General features: G+C 44.5%; 1 protein-coding gene across 29 annotated transcripts in view; it reads left to right on the top strand.

The window, feature by feature from the left end:
• Positions 1 to 16,998, top strand: part of CELF2 (CUGBP Elav-like family member 2) — a 518,056-nt gene that overhangs the window by 188,027 nt on the left and 313,031 nt on the right. For 2 of the 29 annotated variants that reach the window (XM_081927081.1, XM_081927079.1), the window contains exon 1: positions 14,103 to 14,440. The exons of 23 other annotated variants lie outside the window; for them this stretch is intronic. In XM_081927081.1, coding sequence (XP_081783207.1) covers positions 14,367 to 14,440 — 74 coding nt within the window. In that variant the 5' untranslated portion in view covers positions 14,103 to 14,366. Of the gene's footprint in view, positions 1 to 14,092; positions 14,441 to 15,919; positions 16,041 to 16,998 lie in introns of those variants that run through there. 4 more of the 29 variants (XM_081927090.1, XM_081927084.1, XM_081927083.1 and 1 more) reach the window with 4 other exon arrangements.

The following is a 16,998-nucleotide window of genomic DNA, read 5'->3' as shown; positions in this document are numbered from 1 at the left end:
CTTTGGGGACAGGAGCTGAGGAGGCATCTGCCATGGGTACTGTGGAGCTCTGCAGCTACCTGTGTAGTTTGATTGTCAACAAACAGTTGATTATATATCATATTGGCTTCAGTTTCAGGTGGGCAAATCTTTCAATTTTCGTTTCTCTCAATTTCTCATTTTTTCCAATCTTAAATTCAGTTCCCCAAATCAGTTTGTGACTTTTTTTAAAAAAAAAAAGTACTCATGAAAATTCATCAGATTTTTACTGCCCGTTACTTCTAATATGCTTGTTTACATGTTATTTCCACCAATAAATGCATTTTTATGCACACATCACCCTACTATGTGCAATTTCTGCACACATTACTTAGCTGGAGAACTGCATTGCAAAATTCAGAGAAGTGGAACTTTCAAAAATGAGCTGTGTTTCAGTTCAAGTATTGTTTGCTGTTTGCTACAATTGAGCACTGAAGAGTGGTTTCCCCCAAGGGAAAGCAGTGGGACAAGAGCAAGGTTGGATAAGCCCAATGTCTGGTTGAATAGCCAAGTACCTCCAGAAATTATCTTTATAGCGTGAAGTCAGCTGTTAAAGAAGCTTGCATTTTGCCTCAGAATCTTGCCTAATTGTTTTGGGAAAGGCTGAGCTATTACTCAGCAAGATGCAGAACACTGCGATGAAATGATCTTTTCATCTGTGCAAAGGCAAAAAGAGAGAAGGGTTAAAGCTATAGCAACCGAGTTGCCGTAACTTTTCCTCCCCCTGCGAAGCAGAATGCCACAGCAAATTTTAATTCAAGTCACCTTTTCACTGTGTTAATTTTGAGCAACATTTACTTCTGCCAATCATTAATTAAGATAACAGCCAGCTCTAGAACTGGGGGGAAATAAAATAAAACCCTCTTGTATATATGCAATTTCAATCAGCATCTGAAACAGGTTGTCTAAGCCAGGGGGTTCTTAAACTGTATTACTGTGCCTGTCTGTAAGCAGGATAGGGAGAGTTAGGCAAGGCAGGTGAATATACAATTGCCCTGTGGACAGCTCAGGGTTTATTGGCTTTAGTGATTGTTGAACTACACTTGACTCGATTCAGAATTGGCTTAGTATATTGGAGCTTTCTTAGTGTGCATTCAGGAAAAAGGGGTATCTGCTCTCTGAGAATTGTAGAATTATACCGCAGGAAGGGACCCAAAAGGTCAACTAGCCCCAAACCATGTCATTCAAAGAGTTCCTTCCCAGTTGCACATGTCCTGATAGCGTTTTGCACACTATCTTATTGCTCATTGAGAACTGTAGTTCGGCCTAACTTGACCTGCACCTACCCATAGAACTAACTGCAGCAGAGAGCTGTCTGGTAATATAACTCCCCCCCACAACCCCCCCCCACAACTTATGCTTATCTGGAAACAGGAGAGGCTTTTAGATACAGATGGGGCACAGCAAGCACATGTTTGCCAACCCAATCAAAATAATTGATTGATCCGAAAAGAGAAGATAAATAGACTGCTTAGTCAAGATGCCTTTTCCCCCCAGTTCATTGTAGACAATGAACTGTCCGAGGTTTAAATTAAGGAATGTCTGATTATGCACTTCAAACCACAGGTTTTAGAAACAGGGCACTGTCGGAAGTGCCGGCGGCACCACACAGCCCCCAGATCGAGACAAATCTCTCCAGGCGTCTTCCTCTGGAACACAGCACAGGACGGTCATAACTCTTCAATCCCATTGCACAGCAGCGACACATATCCGAAAATATGTGCACACTCAAAACAGCAGAGTAAAGCTGGAAGGTGAGGCTATGAGGTGTGGCATTTAAGTAATTTATTAAGCAATATATACAGGATGAAGAAGAAGAAGAAGAGTTTGGATTTGATATCCCACTTTATCACTACCCTAAGGTGTCTCAATCTCCTTTCCCTTCCTCCCCCACAACAAACACTCTGTAAGGTGAGTGAGGCTGAGAGACTCCAGAGAGGTGTGACCAGCCCAAGGTCACCCAGCAGCTGCATGTGGAGGAGCAGGGAAGCGAACCCGGTTCACCAGATTACGAGTCCACCGCTCTTAACCACTACACCACACTGGCTCTCAAAGCAATCATAGTGTCCTCTCACATCTTTTCCAAGAGAGAGAGAGAGAGAAGTACAAAAGTACAACACAATGGAAGAGATAGGACTGGCTTCCGTTTCCCACACTTGCCGAGCATGGAATGTAAACACAGGCATGTGATGTAACAATCACACACATCCAGCAACGGAAGAGAATGAAAATACTGATGCACTTGATTTTGTTATGCAGATTAGCATTGTTGGCATCCATTTGTCTCAAGAGGCAACCTCCCCCCCCCCCTTCTCCCCTATGCTATTATATATTGTATATTTTTCTTTGTTATAAGTCACTTGGAGACCTTTGGGTGATAGCAGCTTGTAACATTCTGAATGCTGGGGGGGGGGGTGCAGGTGGAGTTGCCAGGGAACACTTGGATGAACAGAACATGAAGTGAATTAGTTTCTTCTGGGGGAAAAAACGACAGGCATGAACTGGAATTAGTTCATCTTTTAGACACTCTGAGCCCGTATTTTGAACTGGTTCGTTTTAAAAACTAACTTTCGAAGCTCTGATAAACACACAGAAAAGGGTCTTCTCTGTGGTTGACATTTCCAGAGACAAGAAAATTCCTGGGAGGGGCCTCTGAGGAAGATCCCACCTTGTAGGCTGGTTCGTGTGGGCGATGGTGGTCTTTCAGATGCTGCAAGATGCCTGAGCAACATCACCATAAATGGATCTTCATGCTCTTCTGAGCAACGCCATTCTCCTTTTGCTTTCAAACTGAGCCCTGCCGTATTTTCCCAGGTCGGCCTCTCCCTCTTCTGCAATGGCGCAATCAGGCGTGTTCTGAGGAGTGTACCACACTGTTAATTGTGTGTGTGTTTTTAAAAGCAATAACCTGTGCACTTGTAATGCTTTCACTATGACCTACTTACATACTACTTCACCCTCCTTGTAGTATGATTAAAAGCTCCTTTGAATCCACTATTCCCTCAAGGGATTTGAGGCTAGAATTTAACAAACTGCTCAGAAGGCTTAAGCCAGTAAGAGGGCTTCCCTTACAGCTTCTCCCGGTAATTTTCAGATGTAATTAAAGAGAAAATAAATATTTCAAGATGCCATACATTTGAAACAAAACAATGCAAAGCGCCTTTCCAGCATCTGCATCACGTGGGGAGGAAGCAAAGGCACCAATCGTCGTCGGCTGATTTGCAACGGGGTTCTCCAGCTACGTGTTTGTGGAGGGAGGGAGGTTTTCCCCTTCGGCCATGTTCACGTGCTCATTCCTACCCTAGTTGAGAAGGCCTTTGTTGGGCCCGGAAATGGCCTCTGGAAAACAAGGCCAGGCAGCTAGGCTTCTGACCTATTTCCTTGGGAGGAAAATGGACCAAAACGCCTCAGAATCATTTTCCCCTTCTCCCGCCCCATTTCCTGGCGAAAGAGAGAGAGAGAGAAACAGAAAGGAAGGAAGAAAAATATGGAACTGAATGGAAAGATTGTAGAGGGTTAAAACGACACAATGCAGGCTTCTTATTTAAACGAATGTCTTCATTCCTTCGTCTCCATTGCGCTCTTGTCTCCTTCAGCTGCTGAGTGCTAAAAGCTGCCCTTTCTGCAGTCACAAGATATTTTTCTTGATTTTTTTGAGGGGGGAAAATTGAATGTTAATCCTCCTCTACTCTAGGCTGGATTAACCACCGTGGAGGCCTCTGATCACAAATCAGGTGGCGGCGTCCATCTGGAGAAAGTTGTAATGACTTTTCCCTCCCCCTCCTGCTACATTCCTTTCCCCTCACGCTCCTGCAAAATTTGTTCCAAGATACTTTGGTGGGTGCGCTGAGATAAAGAAACCAAATGCCAAGAGATTAGTGTTAAAGGATTTTTCTGGAATCTTCCATGACCACCCTTATGTGCCCTCAAACTATGCCTACTTACTAGGGTTCCCCCCCCCACCCACATATTTTTTCATGTCATTAAAATAAACACACCAGGATCAGGCAGCAGGTACCTTGTGCTTTCCTTGAACAATAAACCACGGTAGGCTTGGGAGTGCTCCTGGGCACCTATTGATTACTAAAGGTTTAAGTGTCTTCTGTGGCTTGGATTGCCTTCTGCTAGCATTGTCTGGTTCACCTCAGCTACATCTGGTCCTGGACAGGGGCAGGCAGGCTTTGTAGTTCGTGCGCTGGTAACTTCAAGGCTGTATTGCGCATGTGGCTGCTAGACAAGATGCACCTTGATTCTGATCCAGCAAGGAGATGCTCTTGTGTTTTTTGAGTTGCTTGCCAACCATGGTTTATTGTGCACAAGCAGAACATGGGTTCAGTTGCTCCTCCTCGGGCACAGGTGGAAGAAACAAACCAAGAAGTGTCAATGAAGCTGGGATAATGGCTTGCTAAACCTTGGGATGGGGAAGGAGATTTAAAGGTGAACCTACCTAATATGCCAAGGGACGCGGGTGGCGCTGTAGGTTAAACCACAGAGCCTAAGACTTGCTGATCAGAAGGTCGGCGGTTCGAATCCCCGTGACGGGGTGAGCTCCCATTGCTCGGTCCCTGCTTCTGCCAACTTAGCAGTTCGAAAGCACATCAAAGTGCAAGTAGATAAATAGGTACTGCTCCGGCGGGAAGGTAAACGGCATTTCCGTGTGCTGCTCTGGTTCGCCAGAAGCGGCTTTGTCATGCTGGCCACATGACCCAGAAGCTGTCTGCGGACAAATGCCGGCTCCCTCGGCCAATAAAGCGAGATGAGCGCCGCAACCCCAGAGTTGGTCACGATTGGACCTAATGGTCAGGGGTCCCTTTACCTTTACCTAATCTGCACTTCTTGAAAGCATCCATGGACCAAAACATAGCAATCCATTGTACTGTGCATTTCCCCAAATTTTGCAATGCAGTTCTCCGTCCCAAGGAGTGTGTACAACATTGCATACTGGAATGAAGTATGTATATTTTGTATGAAAATAGCATACAAAAATGCATTACAGTACACTAGGGGAAAATAGCTTTGCTGAAATGTTTAAATCAGGCACAATGGCATTCAGAAGTGTTCTGTCTTGAATTTCTCCCTTTGTCTCTAAGCAGCAGACTTGTGTGTCGTAAAGAAAGCAGCTTCTGAAACTCAGCTTGGTTTCAAAAGCGGCTTGCCACATAATTTGAGGATCAGAAGCCTCTTTGGTGTTTGGGTCTAGTTTCCCACTTCTCCGGAGTACAAGATATAGTTACACTGACCATACCAGCTGCTGCTGTATATCTAATATGTGCCACTTGGTTTGCTGTAATATCTGTACTGAGGGTGTGGGGTAGAAACAGGGTGCAGTTGGAGGGTCAAACAGGGTTGTTGTTGTAGTTTAGCCATTTAGTCATGTCCGACTCTTCATGACCCCATGGACCAGAGCACGCCAGGCACTCCTGTCTTCCACTGCCTCCCGCAGTTTGGTCAGACTCATGCTGGTAGCTTCAAGAACACTGTCCAACCATCTCGTCCTCTGTCATCCCCTTCTCCTTGTGCCCTCCATCTTTCCCAACATCAGGGTCTTTTCCAGGGAGTCTTCTCTTCTCATGAGGTGGCCAAAGTATTGGAGCCTCAGCTTCAGGATCTGTCCTTCCAGTGAGCACTCAGGGCTGATTTCCTTAAGAATGGATAGGTTTGATCTTCTTGCAGTCCATGGGACTCTCAAGAGTCTCCTCCAGCACCATAATTCAAAAGCATCAATTCTTTGGCGATCAGCCTTCTTTATGGTCCAGCTCTCACTTCCATACATCACTACTGCTGTCACCATCTGCAATGATCATAGAGCCCAAGAAAGTAAAATCTCAAACAGGGTGGCAGGATGCAAAAGGATGACAGGACGGCACCTTCCATAGTTGTGAAGAAGATGGCACTTCAGTAGGTGTAGCTGGTCAGCACTGACTGGTAGAGGTTCTCCCGGTGTTCAAACAGGAATCTGGAGTTGGAATGGATTGAGCTTGGGATCTTGTGTGTACAAAACATGCCTTCTACTTGCTCTACAGACATAGGAAACAAGCCAGTAGTCCATCTAGCTCAGGGGTCAGCAAACTTTTTCAGCAGGGGTCCGGTCCACTGTCCCTCAGACCTTGTGGGGGGCAGACTATATTTTTTGGGGGAGGGGTGAACAAATTCCTATGCCCCACAAATAACCCAGAGATGCATTTATATAAAAGCACACATTCTACTCATGTAAAAACACACTGATTCCCGGACTGTCTGCAGGCCAGATTTAGAAGGCGATTGGGCTCAGCAGTATCTTTGCCATTTTTTAAAATGAAGTTACTGCTGTTTTATGCAATTTCTGCTGATTGATCTTCATGATTGCATGTGCTGTGTGTGTAATACATTCTTTATTTGATTTCTAAGCTGCTTTTGCAGGGGTTTTGCAGTAAGCGAAAGGGAAGGAGATTCTAAGCAAATAGAAATCCAGTAACGAGATTCTCGAGGGAACAGCTCATTCTGCAATCTCCACTCCCCCTCTGACTAAAAGGAACTGCTACTCTATTCACATAAAATAGAACAAAAGTAGACCTAATCACATCTGACAAATGTTGGAGGGCATGCACTGGGTTTAATGCAGCTGTATTGCGGCATCTCCTCTAGGCATGGCTTTTTCCCTTGGAAGGATAGTATCTGCCTTGTTCTGGTACAAAATCGAGTGACCCTTTGTAGCATATGCTGGATTTTTCTTCACTAGGTTTAAACTTCATCTTATGCCCATACTGCATATGCTGGGTTAATTTAACACTTTTGGGAACTAGATATACCACGGCATGCTGAAAATATGCAGAAAGATAGCTTGATTGTTTGTTTTTTTAATAACAGAAGGTCTATTTGCCAAGAGAAAGAGAACTGTACGTTTTGGGTGAGCACACCAAGAATGTTTCATTTGAAAGAGGCACTGTGTATGAATTAGGATTCTTCATTCTTATTGCTGCAAGAAGAAGTAGTTATTCTAACAACAGAGCCCTATGTATGTTTACCTGGAAGAGTAGAACTGTAGAGTTGGAAGGGACCCTGAGGGTCCTCTAGTCCAAGCCACTGAAAATGCAGGAATCTCAACTAAAGCATCCTTGGCAGATGGCCTTCCAGTCTCTGCTTATATGCCTCCAACCTCTTGTTGGAGTCCATTCCACTGTCAAACATTTCTTGCTGCCAAAAAGTTCTTCCTGATGTGTTGTCAGAATCTCCTTTCTTGTCACTTGAAGTCATTGCTTTGGGTCCTAAAACAAGTGTGCGCCATCTTTCATGTGAAAGCCCCTTAGATGTTTTAAGATGGCTATCATATCTCCTCTTAGTCTCTTATCTAAGGCTAAACATACCCAACTCCGTCCCGTTCCTCATAAGTCTTCATTTCCAGACCCTTGATCATCTTGATCGCCCTCCTCTGCACATGTTTCAGATTATCAATTTCCCTTCTAAAAATGTGGTGCCCAGAACCGGACACAGTACTTCCAGCTGCAGTCTGCCCAAGGCAAAATAGAGTGGTGCTAAATTAGCCACTGGATTCAGTGAGGTTTACTCCCCTTTAAGTCTGCATAGGCCTAGGACAGCAGTCCTAACTACACTCAACAGTACTCAGTGGGCAGTAAGACCCATTGAACCAGGTGGTGCTTGCTTCCGATAAAATATGCATGAGATTGTGTTGAAAGAATATTAGCCATAAAGATGTAAGACTAAGGAAAGGACTTGCTTGCAGATTTATAAATCATGGGTACAGAATCTTTTGATGTTGTTGGACTACAACTCCCATCAACCACTTGACCATTGGTCATGCTGGCTGGAGCTGATGGGAGTGGGACTTCAACAACTTTTAGATCAGGCATAGGCAAACTCGGCCTTCCAGATGTTTTGGGACTACAACTCCCATCATCCCTGACCACTGGTCCTGTTAGCTAGGGGTGATGGGAGTTGTAGTCCCAAAACATCTGGAGGGCTGAGTTTGCCTGTGCCTGTGTTAGATAGTCACAGGTTCCTCACCTTCTCTAAAATAATGTGAAACATGAAATGAATAAGCTGGGGCAAGGCACAATTGGCTGTTCCTCCATATAAATAGCTGTAGCATATATGAAATTAACCTAGTGTTCGGGGAGAAGAGCTTAGACTTCTTCATTGTCTGCTAGTTTTGTATGTGTAGGGATTTGCCCACAAAACATAACATGCTGATTGAGTAGCAGCGGGAAGATGCACAAGAACTCATATTTAGGTAGGGCTATGGTTGGGGAAGAAATTCGATTGTGTTTGCATTTAATGACATGATTACCTAATTAGACCTTTCTAAAACAATGTTCAAACTGAAGCACGGGCATCCTTCAAATGCCACATTTCTCTGAATTTCTCAGTTTTCCAGCCAAATAATGTGCACCAAAAGACGTATACCAGGCGCAATGTTCATAAAAATGCATATTTTACTAATGCGCTGTTGGATGTTCATGAGGACTGAAAATCAGAAACTGATGTGGAGACGTGGCTAACTGAACTTTAAGATAGGAAAAATGAGAAATGGAGGGAAATGAAAATTGGCAGGCTCGCCTATTCCCACTGGTCAGAACCCACATACGAATGTGCATAGAAATCTGTTGTATATTGTGTGTATATCTGATGGATCTTTTTGATAAACATTTTGTGTTTCTCAATTCATAAGGCAAGCAAACGAGCATTGCTACGAGCATGTGACCGCCACAGCAATTTCAGGCTGGGGTATAGAAGGTCCTTTCCCCAGGAAATGATGCATAAATATGACTGTAGGGGAAAAAATCAGAAATATGACCCTAGGACACTTCAGATTAGGGAACCAGCACATGATGAGCGATGTTTAGGTACTAGTTGTTAACAAGGATAGTTTCCATCTCTTGCACTAGAGATTTGGATTCCACCTGACTACCGCTGGAAGATTGTGAGTTATGAGAGAGATCTGTAGCAGTTATCTCTCAATAGTGAAATGAAGTGGGCAACATGTACTGTGTGTATCAGCTTGTAGGAATATTTTTCACAGCCAACTAGGATGAATTAGCCTGTCTAGGTTGTCATATCAGCAATGGCTAACCCTTGGAACGTTGCAGGCTTGCTTAGGCAGCTGAATCAAAACATTGGTCTGTTAGCTTAGCATTGTCTACACTGACTTGCAGGTTCCAGACAGGGGTTCCTGTCAGCTCTATGTGGAGATGCCCGGGATTGAACTGTTGGGATACTGCCGGGGAGATGGGCGCATCAGGCAGGCCCCCAGCTAGCTCCAGCCACCGGCCAGCAGACCATCTCCCTTGGAACAGCATCAATTAGCAACACGAGCCTCAGATACATTTAGAGACCCGTGCACGCTCTATCAGCAGAGTGTGTAAATCTTCTCACAGCAGAAGAGGCAGACTGAGAAATGTGCAAGCAGTATACAGTGGTACCTCAGGTTACATACGTTCCAGGTTACATACGCTTCAGGTTACAGATTCCGCTAACCCAGAAATAGTGCTTCAGGTTAAGAACAGAAATCATGCTCCAGTGGCGTGACAGCAGCAGGAGGCCCCATTAGCTAATGTGGTGCTTCAGGTTAAGAACAGTTTCAGGTTAAGAACGGACCTCCGGAACGAATTAAGTACTTAACCCGAGGTACCACTGTATACAGCATTTTATTCAGCATAGTTCAGGAACAGAGGAAAACATGTCTGCTTCCCTTCGCGTCCAGCCAAACAGCAGTATAGCAAAAGCAACATACAGCGGAAGTTCCCAGCAGACTGTGCTGGAAGTAAACAGGCATGTGATACACAACAGTCATGCCTGACCCTTTTAAGGTGGAACGGAACTATATCCTAACATGAACCTGGGACCTTTTGCATGCAAGGCAGATTCTCTAACGCTGCTACCCAGGGGCGGAGGAAGGGGGTGCGGTGGGTGTGGGTCACCCCGGGTAGGGGGGTGACAAAATTCCGGGCGGCACTTACCGTGAGGCCTGCAGCACATCCAAGCCATGTGTCTCTCCTGGTAGAGAGGCAGTGGTTTGAGCACGCATAGGCTCCGCGCTGCCCAAACGGTCCGCCCACTGCCTCCCCCCCCAGCTGTAGGGCAGCTGAGTGGGAGGAGGCAGGCAGACTCCAGAGGCCCTGCAGTGCGCCCCACCCCTATGGAGGGTTCGTCCCGCCCCTGGGCACGTCTCCCCAGGTGCACAAGCAGCTTCCACAGCCACTGCTGATACCCTTGGCAGTTCCTTCCCTTACCCACTCCCCACATTGCTGTTTTTCACACTGACAAAATTCATATTGTAAGCTCCTTGGAGCAACCTGTCTTTCGTTCCTGCAATATTTTGTGGAGCCGCAGGTTCTTTGGTGCAATGTGGATAAACAAAACAGGGCGAAGTAGCTCACATTTTAACTTTTGATAGGAGCAGCATGGATCTTATCACTGCTTAGTTCCCACTGCACTACACATATTTAGAAGAGGGCGAAAGAGAGGAATAGAAACAAACCAAGAATTCTGGAGTTGGAAAGGATCTTGGGAGGTGACCTGGATCTAGGCTTCCCAAACTGGGATCCACCATGGACCACCAGTGGCCTGAGAGCTTCCTTCAGGGGCTCTGCGGCATGCCTGTATTAAATATTCACGTTGATTGTAACTGTATTTTTTTATTGCTTCTGTCATTTAAAATGCAAGTTGTAATGCAATAAAATGGAACGTGAGAAATTAGAGAAGCAATAAACATGCAATTGAATATCACGCAGCATTGTTCACAGCACAACTACCGTAGCAGGCAGGAAAATCATTACGTGGCCTGCCAGTACCATCAGTAATGTTCAAGTGTTTCATTGGGGGACCTCACTGTTGCAACTAGAGCATCCTTGGCAGATGGCTGTCTAGCCTGTAGTGAAGGACTGGCCACCCACCTCCGGAGGCAGTCTCTGTTCCTCATTCTGCCCAACAGCTCTTGCTGTTAGGAATTTTCTCCCCGTGTTTAGCTGAAATCTGCTATTTTGCCATTTCTAACCATTGCTTCTAGCTCTGCCTTCTGGAGCAACAGAGAACAAGCCTCTTCCAACATCTGTGTTGCTCCATCTTCAGCCATTGCTAAAGCTGATACTTTGAAGACTGTATAGTTGCACTAAGAGGTCAACATATATTTAATTACAGTGGTACCTCGCAAGACGAAATTAATTCGTTCTGCGAGTTTTTTCGTCTTGCGAATTTTTCGTCTTGCGAAGCACGGATGCACCCTGGTATTAACGGTTTTAAGAAAAAGGAAACAAACTCACAAGACGTTTTCGTCTTGCGAAGCAAGCCCATAGGGAAATTTGTCTTGCGAGTTTTTCGTCTTACGAGGCATTCGTCTTGCAAGGTACCACTGTAGTTCTGAGTTGACCTATGGTGTACATACCTACATATGTATTACAAGTGTCACATAACATCCATTTGGCATTTGTGAGGAACTTATCTCTTGGTATGCCAGCTCCTAAACTGTGGAACTCCCTGCCCATTGACTTTAGGCAGACACCTACACTGCATTTTTTTCAACACCCACCAAAAACTTATCTCCTTGGGCAGCCCACCGAGACATGTAAAGCAGATGTGTGTTTTTAATATGTTCTTTCCTCTTACTGTATAGAACTCTAGATGTCAATCTTACTCATTCTGCTTTTTCACAAACTTGTTTTTAACGCTGAGTTTATTAATAATTTTAATGTATATTTTATACCGCTTAGAGCAGGGGGCGGCAAGGTTTACCTCTCCTGGGCTGGTTCACTCCAGCAGAGATCCCTTTGTGGACTGGATTGTGCAGGTGCGTAAGCGCCCGCGATTTCCTGCGTCTGCATCTGCGCAGATACAATTTTCATTTTCTGTGCATGCACAGATGCGATTTCCGGTGCTGTGGAAGCGAGTCCCTGCACCACGTTGGTTTAGCGCAGCACGCAGGGACTTGCCAAGTTGGCGGCTCAGTTCTGGGGTGGCTCATGGGCCGGTTAAACGACCTCGTGGACCACTTGTGGCCCGCGGACCTTGGGTTGCTTACCCCTGGCTTAGAGGTTTCATTTACAGTTAAGCGGCATACAAGTTTTGAAAAATAAAATTAATGTGTGCGTGTGTGTGTGTTTGCACATGGGTATATAAATATATTCTAATATATTTTACAGGCTCTGCTAAAACGACTGACCTAGTTTTGTATCTGCTTTCATTTCAGCAACTAATACTCATGCAGACACTTGTATTTTTCAGAGCCGCTCGGTCCCTTTTGTTCCCCTCACTTCTTCTGTGTTCCTTTCTGCTCTGCCTCCTCCTTTGCTCTCACTGTCCTCGGCCTCATTTGCCCTCACTGCTATTCAATTGGATTGGCTGCGGCGATCCTCGTGACTTTTTATTTAGGCATCCGCCATGATATCACACCTGATGCTGTTCTGTCACATCAAAACAAACAAGTGCCAAACGGCATAGAAATAACCAGAACGTTTGGCAAGTCATTCACCTCCCCCCCCCCCGATAATTGTATTCAGCCATGTTAAGATGCTAATATAGAAATTGGAGAATATTCTGTGGAAAATCTAATACATAATGTATAGATCTGTTTGCTGGGGCAGAGTAATGCAGTGATGCCGATATTGTGTTTTGATTTAGCTTGAATTCCTACAGTTCTGGATAGCGCTATTATTATTATTATTAAATGTTAAAGATCTGTGCTGCACTAACTGATAAAAAGGAAGGAAATAGTGGATGAGATCCAGCATCTCACCAAGAGCCCCTTCTTTTTCTCACCCTCTCCAGCTCCCCATTCTCCCTCAGTTTCTCCCAGAGCAGATTTTGGGGGCACATGGGTTTCGGAGGGGAGGGGAAGGAAAAGAAGTCCTTTTTGCACAAGTGGATCGGTTGTGCAAACAGAATGTCATAATTGGATATTTCCCAGCAGGAAGAAATTGCTCCTTCTGAAGTTTTTGCATAGCCTCATGATCAGTTTCAAGTCTTTTGAACAGAGCACTGAGGTCCCTGAATCAATGTACAGTTGTTTGATGAAAATGAGAAGTGTGCTTTTTATTGCATAAAGTTAGTTCTGCTGAACTCATGTGAATGAGGGTGACATCTGCCTTGAAACATTTACTGCCTTATTGTAAAAGTGCCTCATTTGTTATAGTGACTGGTGTAGGGCTACTTCATACTTCAAATTCCTAGGGGATTGGTATCAGTTCCTCAATCGGCATTTTAGCCCATTGGACACAGAGCCATAAATACATAAAATATGAGAGGGTCTTTATTTTCTCTTTCTCTCTCTTTTCCACATAGTCCTGACTGCTTTGGTTTCATAGTGCAAGTTTCCCCCCACCCATGAAATGATTTCTTCCCCTTCTCCCCATAACCCCATCTGGGTTCATTATGGATGTTGTAAAATAAATATTCTCAGATATCAGAAAGGGCTTTATTCTAAAAGGTTTATGAGAGTTCCTGAGAATATCAGCCATCGGGCGATTAATCACCTTTCCATGTTTGCGTTTTTATTATCTATCCATCTTTCTATAATCTATCTATCTGTCTATTTGTCTATCGATCTCCTTGGATAAAGAAGCAAGGAGCCAAACACTTTAGCCCATTCAGCCCCCCAAAGCTAATTTTATGAATTTGTTAACAGATTGTTTCTTCGCCCCGCAAAAATGAGGGTTATTTTAAATGCAATTTGCTTCTGCTTTGCAGAGTGCAGAGAAACCAATAGAAGTTGGATGAGGCCCAAATAAACAGACCTTGGGTTCAACAGGGAAATATTTTTTGTGGCGGTTCTTGTTTTGTAAACCCTTCCAAAACTCTTTTTATCGTCGCCACAACAAGCAGTTTAGCAGGATCCTGAGTGAGTTAAACAAAAGCGGTTTGGAAATCCAGAAACTGATTCCTTATGCGTTTGAGAGAGGCTGCCTTTTCTCTCCCACCCCCCACCCCACCCCCCAAAAGAAAACCTCCTTTAAAACAAATCGAGCCTGTCCACAATTTCGAGCATGCATCGTCCAGCTCTTTGCCGAGGCTCTCTTCCCGGGTTTGCAGGGGTTAAATTCTAGCTGCAGTGGGGAAGTGGCTCCGCCCCCCGTTTTCAGCACCTGGCGCTCTATAGACAGTTGCCTCAGCAGTAGATTTCAGAGGGGATTGGAGGAAAACAAGAGGGGGAGAGAATGTGACAACTGCCGACTCTGACTGCTGCCTTCGGGAGGCCTCCCGCACCTGTCCTTGCCTGTCTCTTGGCCAGTGCAGTTGTTGAATCAGACAAGCAAGAGGAACATTCTTATTTGCCAGACCAGAACGGTGTGCATAGGAGGAAAGGGAAGAGGAAGAAGAAGAAGAAGAAGAAAAAGAAAAAGAAGAAGGAGAAGAAGAAGAAGATGACTTCTTCATTCAAGCTGGATTTTCTACCGGAGATGATGGTTGATAGCCGCTTGCTAGTTTCCGACAGAATGTAAGTACCGACTCAGCTGCCCGGCAGCATCCGAACCTCAGACCGAGCCAGTTCCCGAGATTCTAGATGGTTGTATTTTGTGAGCTTTTTTCCCCTGGAGGGTTTTGATGGTATAAACAAAAGCCCTGGATTTCTCCCTCCCTTTCTCTCTCTCTCTCTCTCTCTGAGGCTACCGACTTGCTGCTAGAAGTGTCTGTGTAGCAGAGTAAGGATTTATTCCCTCTCTCTCTCGTCACTTGAAAATTCTTTTGTGGTCTCTAATGTATGGGTCTGTGTGTGTGTGTTTTCTTGCACTCATCCCCCCACACCCTTCGTTGTGTTTGATCTGCAACATTCTCTATCAGGGAAACTGGGGGGCGGCTAATGGTAGCTGTAGAGCAGGGAGCCGATAAGTATGATTTATATTCTGTTTATTTAATGTGGGGAAATGCAGTGCCGAGCCTTGCAGGGTTTTGTTTTATTTTATTTTTAAGAAAGGCACACTCTTCACATCCAGTGGAAATTCCTATACAGATATTTTGCCTCCTGCTTAGAAATCTCAACTTGTTCAGGGGGGGTAAGGCGCAACCTGCTCAGATTAAGAAAGAAAATGCACTTAAAAATAAATTAGCCACAGATGCAGACTGTTTGGATATGTGGGAAAATGTGGTCAGTTTTTGTGACAGAGCACGAAGGAAATTAAAACGGACAATTTTGCCCGTGTTGGCGGATGCATGATAAATTTAGTGTTAATTATTAGGAAGATTATTCTTGTATACAGGGATGGAAAGGCTAGAGAGATTGATTGGACAATGTGCATGCTAGATTTTCATGAAGGGAAACAGATTTGGTTAATTTTCAGCCTTGCCACTTGATCTTTAAAGTTCCAGTTGCTCTATCATTGCCTGACATCAGGAAAGGAAAAGAAAGTGTATTTTGGGTTCTCTAGGAAAGAAAGACAAAAATTCAACAGAGTAAATCTGGACCCTAACGTAACGTCATTCCTGGAAAACAAAATTAATCCCATCTGAAATAAGAATGATAGGATCACGCCGAACTTTGCAAACAAGAATATGACCATGCTGGATTTATATAATGAAAAGGGAGGAAATGAGATTGCAGCACTGGCTACGTGGTACGTCTCTTTAGTGGAAAGTGTGCGCAAGGTAGAAGTTTGAATAAAACTTTGTACATGGTCTTCAAAACTATCATTTTTTTAAAAAAGAAAAAGGAATGGAAATCCACTTCCTTCCCATATAGTCTGGTGCCGGCCATATTATGAATTCATTCAAAGTTGTTGCACCTAGTTCCGCCCCACCCACCTCCCCGGTAATTTTTCTCTTGGGGCTGTAGATTTCTTAGCCGATGGAGCGTTTGAGATGAACTATTCATGAAATAGCCATCTGTTTCAGCTGCTGAGGATTAATGTGTTGCCGAGGTGGGGGTGTCATATTTAGTATGGGTGAGCCTCTCTGTCATATGCATTGTGCATAATACACATGCGTCGTTGATGCCTTCCACAGTCCAGTTTCGGATAATCCTAAATTTAGAACATGGTGTCTGTTGTTGGGAATGGTGAGTTTCCGAAATCGACCATTTCGCTTGACTCGGAGCCTCAATGGTATGTGCTACAGTTGCTTGTTTTGTTTTGTTGCTGTTATGTTACCCATCCTTCGCCCAGGAGAGTGCCAAGTTGACACTCTCAAATAGTTTTTGAGAAGATCTGTCAATGCACAAATGTCCGCTTGTGTTCCTCTCAGCTTTATACATTCTTACTGCTTCCCCTCCAAATCAGTCAGAAAAGATATTGCTGATAACCATCTTGGAACACCAGGGTTCTATTACCTGAATCTGGTGGTGTTTTGGCTGTCACTTAAGTTTATGGAAATACTTCCTCAACTCACCCATTGAAGGATGAGAATCGTGTAAAATTGTTCCTTCAGAATCTTGCCTTCTGGAGTTGTGGGGCGAGGGGAAGCCCATAATTCTCTCTTTTTTTAAAAAAGTACTATGCCTCTGTTTGAAAACGATGCAGAATTATATTTTAAAAGGCTTTGATAAATAGCTTTGTATTCACTCTGGGTTTCCCCCCTCCCCTCCATTAAAGAACACGAGCTGTATCAGCAGTAACTCTTGTATACAGTCTGCCTTAGCAATCATGTTATGAGATCTCATCACAATGCAGAAATGTAACTTAGTGGATGGTCCAAGCAGCTATAAAGATTGATGCTTTCCAGGGATGGCACATGTCCTGTATGCACAATTAATAAAGAATAGTTTGCTGGCTACAGCTGGGGCTGGAGGAAGACTAGTAGGGGGTGTCCAGTCTTTAAATAAGGATATATGACCTTGCACTTTCTCGAGAGCGGAAAACAATTGCATCATTACAGTCTCTGTCTCTCTCCCACCCCCTGCCAAAGATGCAATTGGTTCGGTTTGTGTATAATTCTCTTTGGGAAGCCCTTGGATTCATCAGCGCTGATGAATGAACGGTTGTACAGCTTGATTGCCCATGAAGAGCCGTTTGTCATACAAGCATGTTGCCCTTTTAGGCCGCCCATCCCAGATGCCCGAAGCGA

This window comes from Podarcis melisellensis (assembly GCF_964234715.1).
Source record: "Podarcis melisellensis genome assembly, chromosome: 10".
NCBI classification, from domain to species: Eukaryota; Metazoa; Chordata; class Lepidosauria; order Squamata; family Lacertidae; genus Podarcis; species Podarcis melisellensis.
Note: the sequence above shows the minus strand (reverse complement) of the source record. Positions and strands in the feature narration are given on the sequence as shown.